Raw genomic sequence first — 22,302 nt, forward strand, 5'->3', positions numbered from 1 at the left:
TTAAGAGTTTAGAAATTCATTCTTCTAGACATAAGAGAAATCAATTTAAAATTAACTTTAATGTGTGTAAAAGACTCATGTGTTGTCTCTGCCTGGCAGAGCTTTCCATCCAGAATTGCTTCATGATTGATTGTCCTACAAGCTCTCTGTATTGTGCATAATTCATAAATAAACCTGATTGAGTGATTTTACCTGAACAATGCTTGGTAAGTTTTTTTTCCACAACAATGGACAAAAATATTAAAGGCTCTCAAGTAATAGGCGTGGCAGTTTTAGCTAATGTTGGACCCATGAGCCAATGCTAACATTGGCATATTAGCCTGCAAAGACTTTTATGCGTCATCTTTTCAAAGAAAAATTAACCTGTAACTATATATGCGAGTAGTAAAGGCATACATGGCACATGAAAATATACTGAAGACGAATAACTCACCTTTAAAGAAGCTCTGTTTCTTCCAATGGAAGCTTCCCGCACTTTACCGCGCATGCGCACCGCTGAGCTGAAGCATTCACTCCAGTGACAAAAATAATCAAATCCAGTTTACTCAAAATAACGTAGTCTTGTACTTTTCTCAGGCCAAACATGTACATTGCTCACATTACTTGAGTTGAATAAACAATTTAGTGACACTTGAGTAAAGCATACAAACCTAATTTAAGTAAGAACAGGTATTGCCTTTTAGAGTGTTCACACTCGTCGTGGCAACCGCCTGCGCTCCACAAGCCGACCCGAGATTACGTTAAAAACATAACACTCAGTCCGTTACGATATTAGGTTTTCAGGCTTAATATTTATTTTGCGATCATTAATAAGTGCTCCCTGAACACAGCGGTGGTTGATTAGTTAATTTTAAACTCCTGCTTTGCTAGTTACTGGTAATGGAACCGAAAGGCACAGAATTTCGCAACACCTTGTTGAAACAATAATCACTGAGATTATTATTGTTGTTGAGTCAGGACGTGCTGCTCTCAGCCTCCTGGCGGCGTTCAGTTTGTACTAATGCCTTCCGCGATCGACATATTGCAGCCCTGCTCTAGCAAGATCAGAACAGTTCAGAAACAATATGAAATGGAGAAAAAAAGATATTTATTAACTCATTAAGTCTGTTTTAGATTGTTCTTGAAAAACTAATCAGTCACGGCTGATTAGTGGATGCACTCACTGCTGCACACTGAACCCACTGATTTTTTACAGCAGACAGCCGCTCCCCTCTCTTGCAGGTACTGCGTATCCCCGCTAAATCTTTTAGGGGTATGCAGTACCCTGCCGTACCCCCTTACTTTCACCCCTGACTGTAGGTAACATAGTCTGTTAACTTTGATATAACATGTCACTAGGTGCATGAAATATCCCTCTTAAAAAAAAAAAAAATTTAGCTTCTAAATTGCAGACTGAATGCTTAATTCACTGAGCCTTTTCTTTAAGTTTGTTGTCAATATGGATCTAAACAAATGTTCTGTTCATCCAAATCCTTTAAAGAAAAACAAGCTGTTTGCTGTAAAGCTGCAAATTTATCTTGGGCAACAGAAATACCAAAACAGCTCAAAAATGTAAATATTGTGAAAATGTTCAACACTTTTTCTCAATCATTTCAGAAAGTGAGACTCATATTATGTAGCTTCGTTAGCACAGACTGGGATATTTCAAGTCTTGGTTTCTTGTAATTGTGATGACTTGATGAGTATGAGCAAATAATGAAACCTAAAAATTCAGTTTCCGAAAATCTGAATATTGTGAAAAAGGTTGCGGCAAATTCATAGAGATTTGAGACGAAAGAAAAGTATGGTAGTAAAAAGTGAACCACCAACAGGGATGCAACAACCTTGAGAAGATTGTCAAAATCCACTGAAGAATTTGAGGGGGGAGCCAAATAAGTCAGTGCATCGAGAGCCATTGTGCACAGTCACATGAACTACAAATTATGCACTCCTCATATCAAGCCATTCATTAAGCATAACGTGTCAAAAGCATCTTATCTGAGCTTAGGAAAAAATAACTAGACTGTTACTCACTGGTCCAAAGTCCTCTTTTGAGGCTAAGGCAAATGGTCATTTTTGTATGGAAATCAAGGTCTGAGAATCTGGAACCACAGCAGGAAGGCACAGTTCCCACATCGTCTACTATGAAGTTTCCAGTCAGTGATGATTTAAGGAGCCACATCATCTGCTGGAGTTGGTTCACTGTATTTTCTGAAGAACATATTCAATACAACCATCTACCAGGAAATTTAATAGCACTTAATATATCCTTCTACTCACCAACTTTATAGAAATACTGATTTCATTTTCATCCAAACAAACCGGGCTTCCACTACAGTGCCACCGGGTCATCGCTTTTATGCCACATTGCTTGATGCAAGAGGCCCAACTAAGTTTTAAATTTATAGAAATAAACATACTTTTTGTAAGCCAGGGATTTCTTTTTAAAATATGCTTTTATATTGATCCTCTGCAATATTCTAATTTTAATAACACTATGATTCTGGAGAACAGCATGTACCTTATGAAGGAGCTCTCTTTTTTTCCCCCATTCTGACCAGCTGCTGTTTATTTCAAGCAGTTTGACAAATCTAGTGTCTGCTGGCGGTCAAAGAATTTCTATCACCATTAACAGCAGTCAAGAAAACAAATTTCAACTTTGATTTGAATGCAGCACAAGCTTAACTGAGCTTTGCGCCCCTGTACACCGAGGTGGGAGCTAAACTCTACCTGCACTTTGCTCGGCACAGATCAAAACCATTGTAGTGCTAAGCATGGCGTACAAATAAATAGAATTGAGTGCACAGTGGAGCTGGTACTGTATTCAGCCTCAAAGTTAATTTACAATGCCATCAGCCTAATGCAGGAATAATGAGGTTGTTGACATGCAGCTAGCCTAGCAAGTCCAGCTTTAAATTCCTTGTAACCAATAAACACATTTGCTTTCAAGATACACATAATAGATAAAACTTTTTGATCAGTAGTGTGATTCATTATACATTTGTGCAGTACATACGATAACATTAAAGTCTTATAAAAAAACAACTTTTTTTCCACACTATGTGCATGATTGTTATTTACAACAAATTACAGAAAAAGTTTAATGTGTAGTGTCTAATGTGCAATAGAGCTTGAGCCCACCTGCACTCAGCTCTATGCTTCATTAGTCTGACAACAGCCAGATGTTCTGTGTTCATCCAAAAGTCCCCAACACTAGTGCAGGTAGCGACAATTACAACGTTCCACCGTGTATCAGGTTGCCCACCGGATGACTAGCCATTAAATTTTAACCAGTAGAAGAAAGCAAGAGGTCACCCATGGCTGATCCATAATAACTCATCATTTCTTTGATTTGAGCCATTCGGGAAAGAGCAGGAGGGCAAAGCAGTGCAACAGAGAGAAAGACAGGAAAGTGAATGTGAACCCTTTGAAAGAATAAGACTGAAAATTTATGAGGACCAAAGTTGTTTTTTTGTTTTTGTTTTGACCTTGATTTTATCATATTTACCCATTTGTGATTTCAAGAAGTGCTACTGAAGCTAATGTAGCACAACAATAGCCCATAAGGGTGTTCAAGAAAGAATTGTTTATGTGCAATCCTTAGCTGTGCCTTGGGTTTCAAATGTAGAATTCAGGACAAAACTAAATGCAGATGAATCAATTATTAAACTTTTATTAGAATAATTTAATAAAATTAGTAAGTCTTAAGTTCTGGTTTTTAACCAGAAGCAGGGTGTTGAGGTAAAACTCTGCATCAGCAGGAAGAGTTCAGCAATATGGTGACTTGTTCTTGATTGATAGCAGGACAGAGAGGAGAATGCATACATTATTTGGGGCTATGCAGCAACAAGGTTGTTTCTTCTAACCTTAATGGTTAAAAAAGATGGTGGGATACAGATAAATTGTGACAAATGGAGTAAAAAAAATATCTTTATATGTGAGCACATCCATCCATCCATCCATCCATTTTCTTCCGCTTATCCGGGGTCGGGTCGCGGGGGCAGCAGCTTCAGAAGGGAGGCCCAGACTTCCCTCTCCCCAGCCACTTCTTCCAGCTCCTCCGGGGGAATCCCAAGGCGTTCCCAGGCCAGCCGAGAGACGTAATCCCTCCAGCGTGTCCTGGGTCTTCCCCGAGGCCTCCTCCCGGTGGGACGTGCCCGGAACACCTCACCAGGGAGGCGTCCAGGAGGCATCCTTACCAGATGCCCGAGCCACCTCAACTGGCTCCTCTCGACGTGGAGGAGCAGCGGCTCTACTCTGAGTCCCTCCCGGATGACCGAGCTTCTCACCCTATCTCTAAGCACAGTTTAGTCATTTTTTATAGTCAAACTTTGACTTGTTTTATAATATTTTCAAAGTTCTGTCAGTTCTGAAGACAGAATACTACTGGAGAGATGCAATTAAAGTTGAGGACACATTTTCTGTCTGAAGGATTTCATTTTATAAAGCAGATATTTGGATTTAAGAAAGTGACAACTATGAAAAAAGGTTATCTGTGATTGTTGGTGCTGAACAAAATTAAACAAGTGCCAATTATTTCTAATTATATACCTAGGACTTCAATGAAAATAAATGCAGTAAAACTTGACAGTCGTTTGCAAAAATCTTTTTCATAATTTAGGTAAACAATGCCTTTGGGATGTTGTAACTTAATTGTAGGTTTTATCACTGGATATCAATTTTCCTTTCAGAAAAGCTTGTTTTTATCCATTTTGCCTTGTATTAAATTTCATCCAGCTCTGCAAATTTATCCTCAATGTTACCTGCAGTAACTTGGACCTGTTATTAGTTTCAGTCAGGTGATTCTTATACATTACATTTATTTTAAACCAGAGTTTTAAAATGCTTGAAATGGTACATTTCATTTGGTACATTGAGAAATGTACCAAATGAAAACTATGGTCAGGAGGAACTACTAAATTGATTGTATTTATCATATTATTTGTGCTTTGGGAGGGCCACCGCGAGGGAGGGGACCCTGGCGGTCTGATCCTCGGCTGCAGAAGCTGGCTCTTGGGATGTGGAACGTCACCTCTCTGGTGGGGAAGGAACCGAAGCTAGTGTGCGAGGCTGAGAGGTTCCGGATAGAAATAGTCGGCCTCACCTCGACACATGGCTCTGGTTCTGGAACCAGTCTCCTTGAGAGGGGCTGGACGTACTTCCACTCTGGAATTGCCCACGGTGAGAGGCACCGGGCTGGAGTGGGCATACTTGTTGCCCCCCATCTGGGCACCTGTATGTTGGGGTTCACCCCAGTGAACGAGAGAGTAGCCTCCCTCCGCTTACGGGTAGGGGGACGGGTTCTGACTGTTTTTTGTGCTTACGGGCCAAATAGCAGTTCAGATTACCCACCCTTCTTGGAGTCCTTAGAGGGGGTACTGGAGAGTGCCCCTCCTGGGGACTCCCTTGTTCCAATGGGGGACTTCAACGCTCAGGTGGGCAATGACAGTGAGACCTGGAGAGGCGTGGTTGGGAGGAACAGCCCCCTCGATCTGAACTCGAGTGGTGTTCTGTTGTTGGACTTCTGCGCTCGTCACGGATTGTCCATCATGAACACCATGTTCAGGCATAAGGGCGTCCATATGTGCACTTGGCACCAGGAAGCCCTAGGCCGCAGTTCGATGATTGACTTTGTTATCGTCTCATCGGATTTGCAGCCGTATGTCTTGAACACTCGGGTGAAGAGAGGTGCGGAGCTGTCCACTGACCACTACCTGGTGGTGAGTTGGCTCCGGTGGTGGGGGAGGAAGCCGGTCAGGCCTGGCAGGCCAAACGTGTAGTGAGGGTCTGCTGGGAACGTCTGGTGGAGTCCCCTGTGAGACGGAGCTTCAACTCTCATCTCCTGCAGAACTTCAAACACGTTCCGGGGGAGGTGGGGGACATTGAGTCTGAGTGGACCATGTTCCATACCTCCATTGCCGAGGCGGCCTATCAGAGCTGCAGCCACAAGGTTGTTGGTGCCTGTCGCGGCGGCAACCCTCGAACCCGTTGGTGGACACCTTCGGTGAGGGATGCTGTCAAGCTGAAGAAGGAGTCCTATCGGGCCTTTTTGGCCTGTGGGACTCCAGAAGCAGCTGATGGGTACCGGCGGGCGAAACGGCATGCGGCTCGGGTGGTCGCTGAGGCAAAAACTCGGGCGTGGGAGGAGTTTGGAGAGGCCATGGAGACAGACTTCCGTATGGCTTCGAGGCGATTCTGGTCCACCATCCAGCGTCTCAGGAGGGGGAAGCAGTGCAGCACCAACACTGTTTACAGTGGGGATGGTGCGCTGCTGACCTCAACTCGGGACGTTGTGGGCCGGTGGGCGGAATACTTCGAAGACCTCCTCAATCCCACCAACATGCCTTCTGTTGAGGAAGCTGAGCCTGGGGACTCTGGGTTGGGCTCTCCAATCTCTGGGGACGAGGTCGCCGAGGTGGTCAAAAAGCTCCTCGGTGGCCCTTTGATACGAGCTGTCAGGTCCCTGTATGACAGGTGTCAGAGTCTGGTCCGCATTGCCGGCAGTAAGTCGGGCTCATTTCCAGTGAGAGTTGGACTCCGCCAAGGCTGCCCTTTGTCACCGATTCTGTTAATTACTTTTATGGACAGAATTTCTAGGCGCAGCCAAGGTGTTGAGGGGATCCGTTTTGGTGGCCTTAGGATGGCATCTCTGCTTTTTGCGGATGATGTGGTCCTGTTGACTTCATCGGAACGTGATCTGTAGCCCTCACTGGAGCGGTTCGCGGCCGAGTGTGAAGCGACCGGGATGAGGCTCAGTGCCTCCAAATCCGAGGCCATGGTCTTGAGCCGGAAAAGGGCAAAGTGCCTTCTCCGGGTCAGGGGGGTCGTCCTGCCTCAAGTGGAGGAGTTTAAGTATCTGGGGATCTTGTTCACGAATGAGGGAAGAAGGGAGCGGGAGATCGACAGGCGGATTGGGGCTGCGTCTGCCGTGAAGCGGGCGTTGTACCGGTCCGTTGTGGTGAAGAGAGAGCTGAGCCAAAAAGCGAACCTCTCGATTTACCAGTCGATCTACGTTCCCACCCTCATCTATGGTCATGAGCTTTGGGTCATGACCGAAAGAACGAGATCACAGGTACAAGCGGCCGAAATGGGTTTCCTCCGCAGGATGGCTGGGCTCTCCCTTAGAGAGGGTGAGAAGTTTGGTCATCCGGGAGGGACTCAGAGTAGAGCCGCTGCTCCTCCACATCGAGAGGAGCCAGTTGAGGTGGCTCGGGCATCTGGTAAGGATGCCTCCTGGACGCCTCCCTGGTGAGGTGTTCCGGGCACGTCCCACTGGGAGGAGGCCTCGGGGAAGACCCAGGACACGCTGGAGGGACTATGTCTCTCGGCTGGCCTGGGAACGCCTTGGGGTTTCCCCGGAGGAGCTGGAAGAAGCGGCTGGGGAGAGGGAAGTCTGGGCCTCCCTTCTGAAGCTGCTGCCCCCGTGATCCGACCCCGGATAAGCAGCAGAAAATGGATGGATGGATGGATTAGTGCTTTGCTTTGCTGTTATTATTCTCTGCATTACTGTGTTTTCTGTTGTTGCAAGGTAATCATTTTATGTGGGATTTCAAGTTCTGTATAAAAGTCCCAGGCTCATATATATTTTTGATATTTTGTGAACCGGTAACAACCATAATGAAGAAAACAAGTGCATCCTTTGTAAATTGTTTATTGCATTTTATACATATCTACTCTTTTTGTGATGCACTTTTCTTCAACATTTTCAACTGCACTTTAATTTTTTTTAAATAAACACTTTCTTGAAATCTGAAATACCATGGATTATGTCTGAATAAAGATGTTAAAACTTCCTGCAATAATAATAATAATAATAATAATAATGAAGTGATAAGTCATGGCACGTCTTTGGTTTTTAATTAAATATGCTGTGAATCTTGCCAGACTCAAACTGAGACATGAAATGACCGAAGTGATTTTTGTTGTAAATAAGTTGGCACAAAAAAACCTGGATGTGGTCTGTTGAAGTCAATTTTTCCTGATCAGGAAAAAATGTTAGACTTTCATAAGAACTAGAATCTGTGAATGTAATTAAGACTATGTCCCTGAACACGTTCTTGTGCCCAGAGGCCCCACCAGGTATTCACTCTCCATCGGTGTTACCTGCTATAGTTTCCAAGGTTTTGCTCCAACTGTGTTATTCTGCGAAGTTTGTGGAGGAACCACTTATCTATGGCCGTGAGCTGATGAATCTGATCAACACTCATACCCTTATGCAGCGCCTGAAAAGGAAAACATGTGAAAGAGACGGAGCATCAGTTTTCATTTTCATCATCACCCTATTCATCACTTACTCCCCTGAAAGCTGGCATTCAGAAGGTTTCAACTGATGATGAACATCCAGTGATTTCAAATGAAGACTAGTGGACAGTAAACATAAATAACATGCTGTTGTCCATTCCTCCTTCAAGGACTGCTTCAGATGACATATATATTGCAGGAGAAATATATTACTTTGGCATTTCATTAAGAAGTGTTGTTTAAACACCCTGTGTCATCAACATATAATATAACAGAGGTTGTGCTCCGACAACAGACAATAAATTTTTTTTTTTATTAGACGTCTGACAAGCAAAATAGCCTCAATAATGTGGAAGGATTTTAGTCAAACAATTCCATGCACAAGCAAGCACATTGCTTATGCTGTTGCTTTATATGTGAATATCTATGAATTTAGTAATGCCTTTATCAAAATATGGTTTTAGTTTTTATCATTTATCAATACATCCGCAGCTAATAGCGTTCTGTCAACCAACTTCCCACCTAAGCTGTGGATCTCTGCAGCTTCTCCAGAGCTGGATCTCTTTGGCTGCTTCTCTGATTTTACATTCCTTATCTAGTACATTAGTTTAGATAATCAGCCATGTAATAAAGCATTTTCAGTTGTGCTATGCGCTTCCTGTTTTCAGATGATGAATTCAAGAGTGGTTCATGAGATGTGCAAAGCTTAGGATATCGTTTTACAGTTGCTCTGCTTTAGACTTCTGAACAACTTTTCCCTTGACTTGTGTTAGTTGGTTTTCAAAGCACTGTTTTCGTCACAGTGGGAATTAAACTACATACATAGCGATGCTACTTATTAATTAGTCAACATCTGACAATAATGACAAAGGGTACAAGAGTACAGTGGACTGAATACAAAAGTGCATCACATTTGACAGAATTTCATTTATAACAGGTTTAACTTTTTTTTTCTCCACTATTGTGTTTTAGTATATCAAATGCAATGACCCCAAAACAAGAGTTTTTGGTTGTGCAGGAACAAAATTTTAAGGAGTTCAGGGGAATGTTTTTCAAGGTCTTGTACGTTCTATACCAGGGATATGATAAGGATGTTACATTTTGAACAATGTGTTACTAACTGTAATATTACAACTACGTTATATGAGAAATGTGCACCACTACCTGAGCCTTCGATGTTTTGACAGTGACAGCCTCAATTTGCTTCTTTCACAGCTGGTGATTAAAACAACTGAAGTGGTGAATATGTGCAAGGTTTCCAATTTACAATAACTTTTCTCTGTTTGAATAAAAAAGATTGACCCTGCATGGCTTAAGCTGCTTCTCATTTCACCTTTAAAAACTATGCAGACTAAAAGCAATTCACTCGCAATTTTCTGCGATGAGATACAGAGATGGATAGAGGACAAACATATAAAGATATTATGCAATTCAGGTGAATCTCCGTAACATACTTCAAAAAGCCACATTGTCAGACAATCAAAGTGTTATGCGTGTTTTCCTCTTGCTGTTCATGTAAAGACATGCCATCAAAGACGAGGCTTTCTAGACAATTAATCATTCATTGCTGCTCATGCAGAAGGCGAGGGAAAATAAATTTCATTAACACTTCAAAATGTGGTTTTAATGAGCAAACAGTAGTCAGTCTCATTTTTTATTAATATTTTAAAGGATCTACGCACCTTGGCAAGGGAGAAGATGCGGGTGCTGGAGGGCACAGCCAGCTCCTGCTGAAGGTTCTGTGTGTTGCCCCAGGCTTTCTTGAGTGGCAGTCTGGGAACAAAGCCATCCACAGATGGATGACACATCCTCAAGGCCTTCTGCACACTCTCCTCAAACGTTCGACCCACCGCCATCACCTGAATCCACAAGAGGGGAAGGTTAGTGACTAAGTGAGTACGCAAGTTAGGAAGTGTTTAATTATATATGTCCTACCCACCTCTCCAACACTTTTCATGGCACTGCCTATTTCCAATGACATGCCCTGGAAGCGGTCCAGGTCCCAGCGGGGAATCTTGGTGACAATGTAGTCTAAACTTGGCTCAAAGCAGGCTGTGGTCTTCTCTGATACGGCGTTTCTGATGTCTGGCAAAGGGATTCCCAGAGCTAGCTTAGCAGCTACAAATGCCAAGGGGTAACTGTGAACCACAGCAAACAGCAGGACAAATATCAACTTTGGGGAAGAAATTATTAGACTATCTGTACAAGACAAATACTGTAAATTCATCTTTGTCATTTTGTTCACATTGTGCTATTGTACAATACTGATGCTGTAATATGTAGACCAATTTTGAAATTGGTGTCTTGTCTTAATATAGTGTAGCTTAATTTATAATACTACATAATAGGAATAAGCTATGATATTTTTAGAAATTACTCTGTGATTTACTGTGATAATGTTAAACTTAAATTGAAGACATTATGGTGGGTTTGTTAATTGAACAGTTCAATAAATGTGAATCCAGATCTCAAGTTATTACAATGCCTAAAAATAGTTCTCGTCAAAAGGAAGCTTGTCTTGCAAAGCACAAATTACAGCTAAATGTGAGCAGAGGTTCTCATCTGTTTGAGTTAAGTGGAGGTCATTACCATGGAGCAGAATATGAAGGCAAGTGCTTCAAAGGGATAGTTCTGATTCTCTGAAGTGAAATTATGCAAATATCTTATCAGAATTGGGTCCTATAGCTCACTAAAACCAAAACTACTTTTGTTCATTTATAAATCACTAAATGGCTTAACATGAAAATACATTAAGAATCTCTTGCTGTTACTAACTTTGTAGACCACTTATGTCTTTTGGTCCAAGTCCACTCTGAATCCTCAGAAGCAACTTTCAATTGTTAAACTCCTAAAAACCCATTTCTTTAGAGCTGTCTTTGATTATTGGCTACCAGAACATCATAATGTGTAGTCTGCCTTTCAACCTGTCACCATTTTCCCCTTACTTCTCCGTAGCAATGTGTTTTTATTTACTTTTTGTTTTGAGTGTTGATTGTTTTATTCATCTTCTAATCATGTAAAACAATTTGTATTGGCTTGTCGCTGAAAATGAGCTACACCAAAAATTGCCTTGCACACAAATGTAATTCCAAAGGTAGTTTGTGGAAAACAAATAAATTCTCAGAGTAGAGAAAGGCCAACAGCTAGTCTGAAAGAACTCTACTTTACCTCGTTTTAGCAATTCAAAAAAAAATTTTCAGATTGGTTTACAACTCTATATAGGCAAATATAAATACTTTACATGACCACAAAAGGGCAACTTATCTATTTTTTTGCCATGTTTAAACCATCTCACATCCATCTCACCAACGTATGAGAAAAAAAAGTACAACTGCAATTCAATTCAGTATATTACATGCATTGCATTCTTCACTGACAACAATTCAAGACTTCTTAAACCTTCATGTTTCTGGCAAAAGAAAAACAATAGAATTTGCAGTTTCCCTAAAATTTGCTGAAATTCCATCTGATGAGACCAATCTATCATTAGCCCACCTTGTCCTTAGTTTTATTTGTGCTGTGTTTTGTTTTTCCTAACCACAACATTCTGCAGAAAATCTTGTCCCCTGGATAAGTTTTGCTACACAAACACATATATCAGATTGAACAATAATGCTATAGCGTTACATACTCCAGACAGCGTAAGTTCTCTTTACATATGCAGTGTGTTACTACTATATTGCCATTTTCATTTCAATTTCTAAGCAAAACAACATGTTATCTAAATGCATACAATTTCATACTAAATATATAGATATGTGGAAGATGCAGAAGTCTGCAAACAGTGCTCATCAAAACCCATATTGAAGAACACATGAACAAAATCTGGATTACACTTACGTTTGGATTGTTCATTTTAATGAACGATTGATTTTTAGACAAAATTGTTCTCACTGAAAAAGGCACAAATTATGAGGCAAGTGATTATGAATCTGTAAAGAAATAAGCTGGAAAGCAATTTTCACACCCAAACGTCTCTCTCTGTGTTTAATGTTGCTTTCATCCTTCAATTTGAAATTCATTTATGAAACTGTTGAACAATAAAAACTGACACAGTGTCAGCAAAAGTATGAGGCCTTGGTCTTTCTGTATTTACTGAAGTTGGTGAAAATGTAAATAGTTTTCAGTTAGAGGTCATTTTTTTCAATCGAAACGTTTTTTTAAAGTCTCCATAAGCTTGAGAAAGATACTGCAAAGCCTTTAAGTAAAGGCATTACCAAACAAGGAACCAACAAAAGTGCAAGCAAAACTGTCCGTGTGACACCAGACCAGTGTCCTTCATCAAAAATTCAACATAGACACAACAGTAGTGTGCCATTATGCCCACATTATGCCTCAGGTCTGTTTATAGACAACAGAAACTGACAAGAATTTGGTGTAAAATTTAAGATGCTGGCATATTTTCTTTTACAAAGAAGTAATATGTGGGTATATTTGTATTCCTCTTGGATGACATTCTTTTAATTTGCACAATAGTGTACCATCTCTAATTTGAGGGAAATGTTGGCATGACTAATGGGGAAATATCCTCCTAGCAGTTCCTGATTCCTACTGAAATTGATGTAAATGGATTGTCATCTTATTTCTAGTTACACAATTAAATCACATTCTCCGAGGCTCTAGACAGCATAAATGTTCTCACCCAGTAGCTTTGGATGCTAATGCTGAGCTTCTTGAGAGCCTGGCATTAACCTCAATGATGCAGTATTCCAGCGATGATGGATGCAGAGCGTATTGGATGTTGCACTCGCCCACAATTCCAAGGTGACGCACCACCTTAATAGCCGTCTCACGGAGCATGTGGTACTCCTCATTGGACAATGTTTGACTTGGTGCTACGACTATGGAGTCGCCTACAAAATAAGTGAAGAGGAGGTTGTGAAGACCTAATAAGTCTGCAGGCTTTAATCAATATAAAAATTTAATATTAAAATGATATTTTAGCAAAATAATTATCAGCTAATCTAAAACTCATGAGGATAAAAAAAATCTAATCCAAATTTAATTAGCTTAAGTGTCGTAAAAAGTTGTTTGTTGCTCTACTGATTGCACAAGCAAGTTTCAACATCACTGCCTGACCTCAAAAATGCTGTTGTGTAAGATATATCAATAAACACACTTCAAAACCTTGTTAGCAACCTTCCCAAAAGTAGTTGAAGATGCTATGTTCACAAAGGCGGAGCTGATACCATAGTAGAGCCTCTTCAATAAGAATAAGAAACGGGTGTGTGTGTACCTGTGTGAATGCCCAGTGGATCAAAATTCTCCATGTTGCAAACCGTAACGCAGTTATCAGCCACATCTCTCACAACCTCATATTCTACCTCCTTCCAGCCAAGTAAAGATTTCTCCACCAGAATCTGACTGCTCATGGCCAGGGCCTACAGTATAAACACAATGTTATGAAACGTGCAAAAACGTAAGGAAAATTTAATTAATTGCATTAACATTTTCAACTCATTAAAATTGATGTAACCCTTACTCTAATTAATTAACCTTTATTATTATGTGTTAAAGTCTCAGCCCTCATAATGATAACTTTAAAAAGATTATACACTATACCTTCTGGGCAGTTTCTTCCAATTTTTCTTTGTTAGCGCACAGACCAGACCCCAGACCTCCCAGGGCATAGGCTGATCGTAACATCACCGGATACCCTATTTTCTCCGCTGCTTTCAAGGCATCACACACCTGAAAGATACACATGGATCATTTAAGACCACAATTTCTCTCAAAATGTCTGTATACAAAAGCATATAGCTGTAAATAAACTGTAAAAGTTACATATGGGATCCTATTTGGATACTTACTGACTCCACAGCAATGCTGGGTGCAATCTTCTCATTGATCTCCATAAGTTTATCAGCAAAAAGTTGCCTGTCCTCTGTGGCCATGATGGATTCCACTGGGGTCCCGAGGACTTCCACCCCATACTGCTCCAAAATGCCACGCTGAAATAATTCCACTCCTAAACAGAATTGTATTTATGTACATGTAATTAAAACATGTTGAATCTGCTAAAGCAAAGGAAATACAATCAGGCACACTGGTTGCAATAAAAGTTTCAATAAGTGGATTTTCTAGTCTTTTCAACTGCAAACACATCATACCACAGTTAAGTGCAGTCTGTCCACCCATAGAAAGCAGAATCCCGTCAGGACGCTCGGTTTTAATCACTTCTGTTACAAACTGTGGAGTCACTGGCAGGAAGTAGACAGAGTCCGCCTGCTTGGAGCCCACTTCATTGGTTTGAACAGATGCTATGTTAGGGTTCATCAGCACTGTCTTCAAGTTTTCCTCCTAAATTAAAAATAAATAAATAAAAATTTGAAAATGAACCAATATGATCTTACCTTGCATTTGACCTTGCAAAAAAAAAAAAGAAAGAATGTGTGAGAGGAAACAAAGATGTGAGTCCATGAAACAGTGGTCCAAACCATTTTTTCTGGGAATCTAGTTTTATTGGTACTAGATGATAGGAAAGTCATAAACTTCATTCATGTGAGTATTGGTCTGCACATTGAGCTACTGTATATGTTATTATTTTATAAATATAATATATTTAGTACTTATGTACTTTGGGGTATCAGTCTTTCACCTTGTCTAGTATTGCATGTCCGATCACCTTTGTTGACGATCGGACATCATCAGCAATATTTGCAGTTTGCCAAATCTGGCTTGCTCTTTGGTAAACTGCAAGCCCGATTTCTCACAGCCTAAAAGCAATTTCTTCTTACTTCCTTTTTCCATGGAATTTTGCATAAAGTGGATACATTTACTCATTTTAACTACTCCAGTTTAAATAAAACTAAATACAAACCACATTTTTCATATTTTTTATCTGTAAAAACATTGAAAAGCATAGCTTCATTTCCCTTTTTCATAACTGGATGTTATGTGATCTTGATCTGTCACTTAAAATCCCATTATAATACTTTAAGCTCGCAGTTGTAATGTCACAAAATGAATACCTTTGAAACATACTGCGTCACACCATGAATGTGGAAAAGTTGTGAAGAACTCAGCAAGGGTGTCACAAGGATGCAAAACACTTCTGAAGCATCTGCATTTTGAAAGGAACACTTCAGGGTATCTGTCTCATTAATTGAATCCAAAAAGAAAAGTAGGTCACGCTTGCAAGGCAACAACCTAAAACACAAAGTTGTTACCAATAAAAGTTCAGGGTAAGCCCTGCTTAGGCCAATAAAACAGAGTCTGCCGACACCTTGCTGATGTAGAAAAATGATCATTCAGAGGGGGGTCTTTAATTCCCAGTTTAAGGCGACAGGAATATGTGAAAAATCAGCATGAAACAATGTTTAGATAACTACAGTTAGCTGGGTCAGACCTAACTGGACAGATAAGACACGGTGGCCAGTTCATATGTTCTTACTCTCACATACAGACATGGACAAAGAAAGCATAGTTCTTTCTTTGCATATTGTTCAGAACACTGTCTGGATCATTCTAATTGATAATGAAGTGCATCGATGGAATACTTATTTGGGACACAGATCAATTATGTCAAGGATTCCATATAATCACCGATATATCTATTTAGGACAAGAAAACAACATATCATGTTCTGAACTGACCAACCATTGTAATCTTGTTTATATGTCAATTGTATTGTAAAACTGAGTCCTACTTTCAATGCATTGCCTGTTCCTGCCCAGAGCTGGCAGTTGTTTTTGAGCAGGCATGACCTTGATTTTTCTAGATAAATCATCCAGAGGAGCCAGCTGACTTGTATCTTCCTTAATTAAGTGAATGTGTAAAGTTTTATAACTAAACAACCTGAAGCTAGCAGCTTGTATGAGAAAACCCACAATCTACTGAAGTCACTATCACAACTTTATTTTCCTAAAGTCAGTGTGCAGAGTAAAAGTAACAGCTGATTGGCCAAGATGAGATGCATCCTGAGAAATCGACTTTAATGGGACAAATCCCGGACAGACTGATAGCTTTTAATCTTGTTGACATACCGTAGATTTACCAAGTTGTCAAAAACATTCCTCAGACATATTGGTTTTTATTGCCCTTTTATTGCCACAAATTTATTGGTTGCACACCAATCATGTTAATCTCCCAAACCGCAATATTCCAAAGGTGCATTGCAGCATTAGGATCTGGTGACTGTGATTTCATTGGAGTGCAGTTGAAATATTGTTGTTTTCAAGAGACCAGGTGGAGACTATTTAAACTCTACAGTGTAATGGAACTAACCATTAGAAGATGGTTATCCTGTGGTACTCACAGATGGTTATCCTGTGGTACTCACAAATGGATGGACATGGTCAGTATCAATACGCAGGTAGACCAGAACATTTAAATGAAGCTTAATGTCAGGAAAATATTCATGGGTGAATCCATTCATTCATGTTTGTTAACACCAAATTCTATTCAGTTTTGACGAACCAGTGCAAATATAGCCTCAGATTTCTGTCCTTAACTGACAAGAATGTAAACCAGTGTCTTTCTTTTGCTGTAGCCTAGAAGCTTTGATGTTCACACTTAAAGGATATTTTGGTTATAATGAGTGATTATTTAAGATGCTATTGGTTTTCTTTCATCTGGAAATAGTCAGCATTTCTCACTTTACCTCTGACATAAACAAGACAATATCATCCAGATGGCTGCTGCTTACAGGCTATTTTCTCAATTCTGGACAATTCTACATAAGATCAAGAAATAGCTGTCATTGGCATTCTAAGTAGACCAACAGTTTCTAAAATACTCACCTGCTCATCAAGCAGATGTGTGTCTTGTAAAGTGGAAATGAGTGTATGCCTTGGTGCATTACTGATGTGAACTGAAATACGGTGTGGATAGGAATTTTAAATATTTATTTAAATAACACTCACTGGAGCGGTTCGCAGCCGAGTGTGAAGCGGCCGGGATGAGGCTCAGTGCCTCCAAATCCGAGGCCATGGTCTTGAGCCGGAAAAGGGTAGAGTGCCTTCTCCGGGTCAGGGGGGTCGTCCTGCCTCAAGTGGAGGAGTTTAAGTATCTGGGGGATCTTGTTCACGAATGAGGGAAGAAGGGAGCGGGAGATCGACAGGCAGATTGGGGCAGCGTCTACTGTGAAGCGGGCGTTGTACCGGTCCGTCGTGGTGAAGAGAAAGCTGAGCCAAAAAGCGAAGCTCTCGATTTACCGGTCGATCTACGTTCCCACCCTCATCTATGGTCATGAGCTTTGGGTCATGACCGAAAGAACGAGATCACGGATACAAGCGGCCGAAATGGGTTTCCTCCGCAGGGTGGCTGGGCTCTCCCTTAGAGATAGGGTGAGAAGCTCGGTCATCCGGGAGGGACTCAGAGTAGAGCCGCTGCTCCTCCACATCGAGAGGAGCCAGTTGAGGTGGCTCGGGCATCTGGTAAGGATGCCTCCTGGACGCCTCCCTGGTGAGGTGTTCCGGGCACGTCCCACCGGGAGGAGGCCTCGGGGAAGACCCAGGACACGCTGGAGGGACTATGTCTCTTGGCTGGCCTGGGAACGCCTTGGGATTCCCCCGGAGGAGCTGGAAGAGGTGGCTGGGGAGAGGGAAGTCTGGGCCTCCCTTCTGAAGCTGCTGCCCCCGCGACCCGACCCCGGATAAGCGGAAGAAAATGGATGGATGGATGGATGGATTTAGGTACAAGTGCATTTTTAATATATTTTCATTGCTACTGCTTACAGTTACAATCTGTACACCAACAGGAGACATCATGATCCTCTTACCTTCATGGCCTTAATAGCTTGAGATCCAGAATAGTCAAACTCACCAGCCTGGCCTATAGACAGACCACCTGACCCCAGCACCAGCACCTTTGAAACCTACATCATGACAAAAAAAAATGTGAATACAGCAAATAGTGAAAAGCTTCATATTTACTAAAAGCAAACATGCAGAAATTAGTTCTTTTTGCAATGGAGAAAAACTAAATTCTTTCATTCGCATGCAACTCCTGCAACGAAAAAACTTTGTCCATAAAGTTTTAGCTACCTTTCTGTAATCTAACATCAATATCCTTGACTATTTTTGAGTATTTACCAAATGCAGATATAGTTATTTATGTTCTGATATATTTCAAAAACATCTTGTTTGGTACGTTCTCTTAGCTTGTACATGCACCAATGTTAATGAATCTTAGCATTGAAATGCGAAGCACTTCATGTACCTGTGCTCTGGGGGGGATGCAGGGGTTCTTGGGCATCACTGACACAATGTTAGTGTCCTTTCCATTCTTTATCAAGGATATGAAGGTGTCAAATAGAAACTGTGGAAACAAAGACATTTTAATTATAAAAATAATATTCTGAAATATACTGAATAATATCCTACTAAGGAAATATAAAGAAATCTTTAAACACTATTAAAGAGACTGTGACACATGTGGAAACAACCAGACAGGAATTGATTTCTTTGAATTTACTTGTTACCCCACAAAAAGTGTAATTGTTCTATCTTGAAGCTATTTCTCCTTACTAACAAAATAACTCACCAAAATCAGTACTTTGAGCTGCTTTAAGTATGAAGGGTGCTTTATAGATTAAACTGACTGATTGATTGAAAATTACCTAGGAAGTTAAATGAACTGACTATACAGAAAAATTGTATTAAAAAAAGATCTAATTTAATTGCTCATCGAAGTCAGAAAACCCATAGAACAAGTGGAAATAAAACAATTATTATGAAAAATACATAATAAAATATACAGGTTGATTTTAATATCATTACATTTAATAAGGGAACATTAAAGTACAGTGTGACCTTGTCATATCAGCCTGAAATGGCATTATTAATTTTGACTGCAAGCAGAATAACAGAACAAAAGCTACGCATTAACTATAAAAACTAAAGTGTGATACACCAAGTGTACCAAGTGAATACAGGGAAGAGGAGGATGAATCAAAGCAGTCTTCAAAGCTAATGTTCTGCTGCTTTATGCAATCTGTATACAGTTATGGTATTTCTGAGGTATTAAACATCACTGTACACCTGCTGATTGAAAACTAACCTCAAGAAGTCTGACGCTAAGAAGTGAAAATCTCTACACAATGCAAATTAGGCACAGATAGCAGGGGAAGGTAAATATCTTGGGTCCTAAACATTATTGATGTGTCTGCAAACACAGTTATGGCATTACATAAATAGACAAAATTCAGTAAAGTCAATTTTGTGTTTTTTGGAAAAAAGTGTTTGCAATAAAATAGAAATTGTTTGAGCTTTGCAGAAGGTAAGTGCTTATTGAATGCCTGTTATTAATATGGTTAAAAGAAAAAGTAAATTAAAAAAAAGAAAAATCTTTCCTTTTTTGACATGGTAGAACAAGAAAGAAAATAAGGACAATCACACAGAACCATCGACACTCTACTGCAGAAGAGTGGGCACTATCAATATTTTTCTAAATGACCTGGAGACCGATGCAATACATTCTGCTGTCCAGACAGATTTTAATCTTTATTTCAGACTTGCACAAACTTTGTGGCTATACAAAGTTTTGCGTAATATTAATATTTTATGTACAATCTGTATTTCTTTGGGATTTTAACTGAAAGACCACACAGGGGAGATAATGTTTGTGAAGAGGACGGAAAAGGATTTCAAGTCTAAAGATTTTTTTATACATAAAAATCTCAAAAGTGTAAGTTGATGTTTTGTACCGGGGATTAAAAACTGGTATTTTTGCCTGTTCCGTTTTGCAGAAAGGCAAAACCTAGTAAGAGTGGATGAAGCACATTTTAAAATGTTCATCTCTAGCCACAGTTTCAGATTTGGATTGAGATCCAGATTTTGACTGGGTCATGCCAATTCCTGAATATGCTTCTTCAATCTAAACGATCCTATTGTTGTTCTGCCCTGGGGTATTTGCTGTCATTTTGTGATTTTAGCTTTGTCCTGTCCCTGTTCCTATAAACTCTTAGAAGCTTCCCTGCACCTGCTCAATACAAGCATAACAGCAGCATGATACTGCGAACAATGTGCTTCACCACAGGAGTGGTATATTCTGGGTGATGCACAGGGTTATAATTGTACAACTATATGTAGGGCAAAATAGTTACATTTTTGTGTCATCTAAACAAAGCACTTTCCTACATGCTTGCTGTGTCCACTTCATGTTTTGACCTACTGCAAACCAGATTTATTCCAGTGTTCTTTCAACAACGGCTTTTAATATGTTGTTGCTTTCCATAAAGATCAGATTCTTTGCTGTCTTCTTGATAGATTATTTTTCCTGGGCTCTTTCCTTCAGCTCTTCCAGAGTTAACATGAGCCTCTTAGCTCATGTTTTGTCACATTTTGTAATGTGACAAAATGTGAAAGTACTCATTTGACATGAATAATTTTGCGAAACACTGAAAGTAGAACGTCTCAAAACAAATATTTATTTATCATCAATAAAAACCTGAATCCAAACCTCTCATTGTTGCATTAATGCCATGCCAATAGTTTTTTTGGGTTTTTTTTTAAACAGAGAACCAAAACCTACCAACATCTAACAAAAGAGACAAAAAAATATATTAATTATTTCTATTTCTAATTTGCCAACTCCACTGTTTAAGTGCTTCAACTTTTCTAGGCCATCATCTGTGCAAGTCCTATTTTGGCAGAATATGTGGAATTTTACCTTGGTTGAATCCTCTGAATAAACCTTTAATTAGTTGCAGTATGGAATTCAGGTACTTTATGCAGCACCATCAAAGTCTTTAATTACCTCAGTGTCAGTGGGACCACCCTTAGCCTCCGGATGGAACTGGGCCGTGAAAACAGGCTTAGTGTTGTGCATGATGCCCTGGAAAATATGCATATTATACATAAAGAAATCAAACAAAAATTACTGATAGCAGTCCAGAAACAAGAGAGTATTTTAAAAACTGTTTTTGGAAACGTTTGAAGACTGTTTGTAATCTGCTTGAATGACATCTATTAAGAAAATGAAATGTACAACACAAATGAAAATAAATATGCAGATGTACTGACAGGCATGTAGAGTGAAATTAACCTCATTGGTGCCATCATTAGCATTGACAAAAAGTGGGCTCCAGCCTGCTGGAAGGGACTTGCTGTCTATGCCGTAACCATGGTTTTGCGCTGTAATGAATGCCTGTCCTGTCATCACATTCAGCACTGGCTGGTTCTGGCCTCTGGAGAATGACAGGTATGCATCAAATCTAAATACTTTTATTCTTTTTCAGTTAAGGGAGGCAACTTTAAAAAAAAATTAAAAATCTGTTTATTATAAACAGAATCTTTTAATGATTGGGATTTGTGTTAATTACGTGTATTTATTTAATATAAAAATGAGTTTATTCACCTGTTACCCATTGGCAGTTTATATGACTTTGCCCCTGCTGCCAGAGCTGTGATTTGATTGCCCATGCAGATCCCAAACACCGGCTGAGGCAGATCACTCTCAAGCACCTTGGGAATAAAACTAATTCAGTTACAAATTAGATGTAAACCTAATTTACGACATTAAGATTATCAATGCACTAATCAGAAATTTGTAGTCTATTTGGTCGATTCTGATTTCTCCTTAAAAAGTCTCTTTCTTCTACATCTTATTTCTTTAAGTGGTCACAAACATTTTTCAGTGCATCCAATTCATACCTTGCGGACATTGTTGATGAGTGTTTCAGCCAGTGATGGGTCTCCTGGTCCATTTGATATAAACAAGCCATCATAGTCTAAGCTCAGCAAGTCCTGGTCCCACGGTACGAGGTGGACCTCTGTGCCTCGCTGCATTCACAGAGATACATGCAATGGACTGTCTTTTAGAGATTATGTGGCTAACTTTTTTTTCACAAAGTTAAGAAAAGTAGCAGTGACATTTAAAATGTATATGTTATAAGAAGAACAATCATAGTCACACAAGTTTTACACTTTGACGTTCAAATTTATAGCACCAATGACAGGTGAAGGGAATTTACAGTGAACAAATTCAGCGTCTTGCCATTCCTACCTTAACCAGCAGCCGGATTATATTATGCTTAATGCCACAGTCCACAGCCACAACTTTTATTGGGTTCCCTTTTCCAAAAACTTTGATTTCCTAACGGAAACAGTGACATGGCGAATAAAAATCTTTGCAGCTTTT

General features: G+C 40.0%; 1 protein-coding gene across 1 annotated transcript in view; it reads right to left on the reverse strand.

The window, feature by feature from the left end:
- Positions 1-22,302, reverse strand: part of cps1 (carbamoyl-phosphate synthase 1, mitochondrial) — a 69,645-nt gene that overhangs the window by 41,250 nt on the left and 6,093 nt on the right. The window contains exons 7-21 of the mRNA XM_008403821.2: positions 22,168-22,257; positions 21,816-21,944; positions 21,520-21,626; positions 21,208-21,349; positions 20,920-20,997; positions 18,382-18,480; positions 17,942-18,037; positions 14,331-14,520; positions 14,031-14,188; positions 13,783-13,911; positions 13,457-13,601; positions 12,863-13,073; positions 10,160-10,358; positions 9,903-10,079; positions 8,083-8,201 (exon numbers count right to left, since the gene is read on the reverse strand). Coding sequence (XP_008402043.2) covers positions 8,083-8,201; positions 9,903-10,079; positions 10,160-10,358; positions 12,863-13,073; positions 13,457-13,601; positions 13,783-13,911; positions 14,031-14,188; positions 14,331-14,520; positions 17,942-18,037; positions 18,382-18,480; positions 20,920-20,997; positions 21,208-21,349; positions 21,520-21,626; positions 21,816-21,944; positions 22,168-22,257 — 2,069 coding nt within the window. The remainder of the gene's footprint in view (positions 1-8,082; positions 8,202-9,902; positions 10,080-10,159; positions 10,359-12,862; positions 13,074-13,456; positions 13,602-13,782; positions 13,912-14,030; positions 14,189-14,330; positions 14,521-17,941; positions 18,038-18,381; positions 18,481-20,919; positions 20,998-21,207; positions 21,350-21,519; positions 21,627-21,815; positions 21,945-22,167; positions 22,258-22,302) is intronic.

This window comes from Poecilia reticulata, chromosome 2 (genome assembly GCF_904066995.2).
Source record: "Poecilia reticulata chromosome 2, P_reticulata-male-v2, whole genome shotgun sequence".
Taxonomy (NCBI): domain Eukaryota; kingdom Metazoa; phylum Chordata; class Actinopteri; order Cyprinodontiformes; family Poeciliidae; genus Poecilia; species Poecilia reticulata.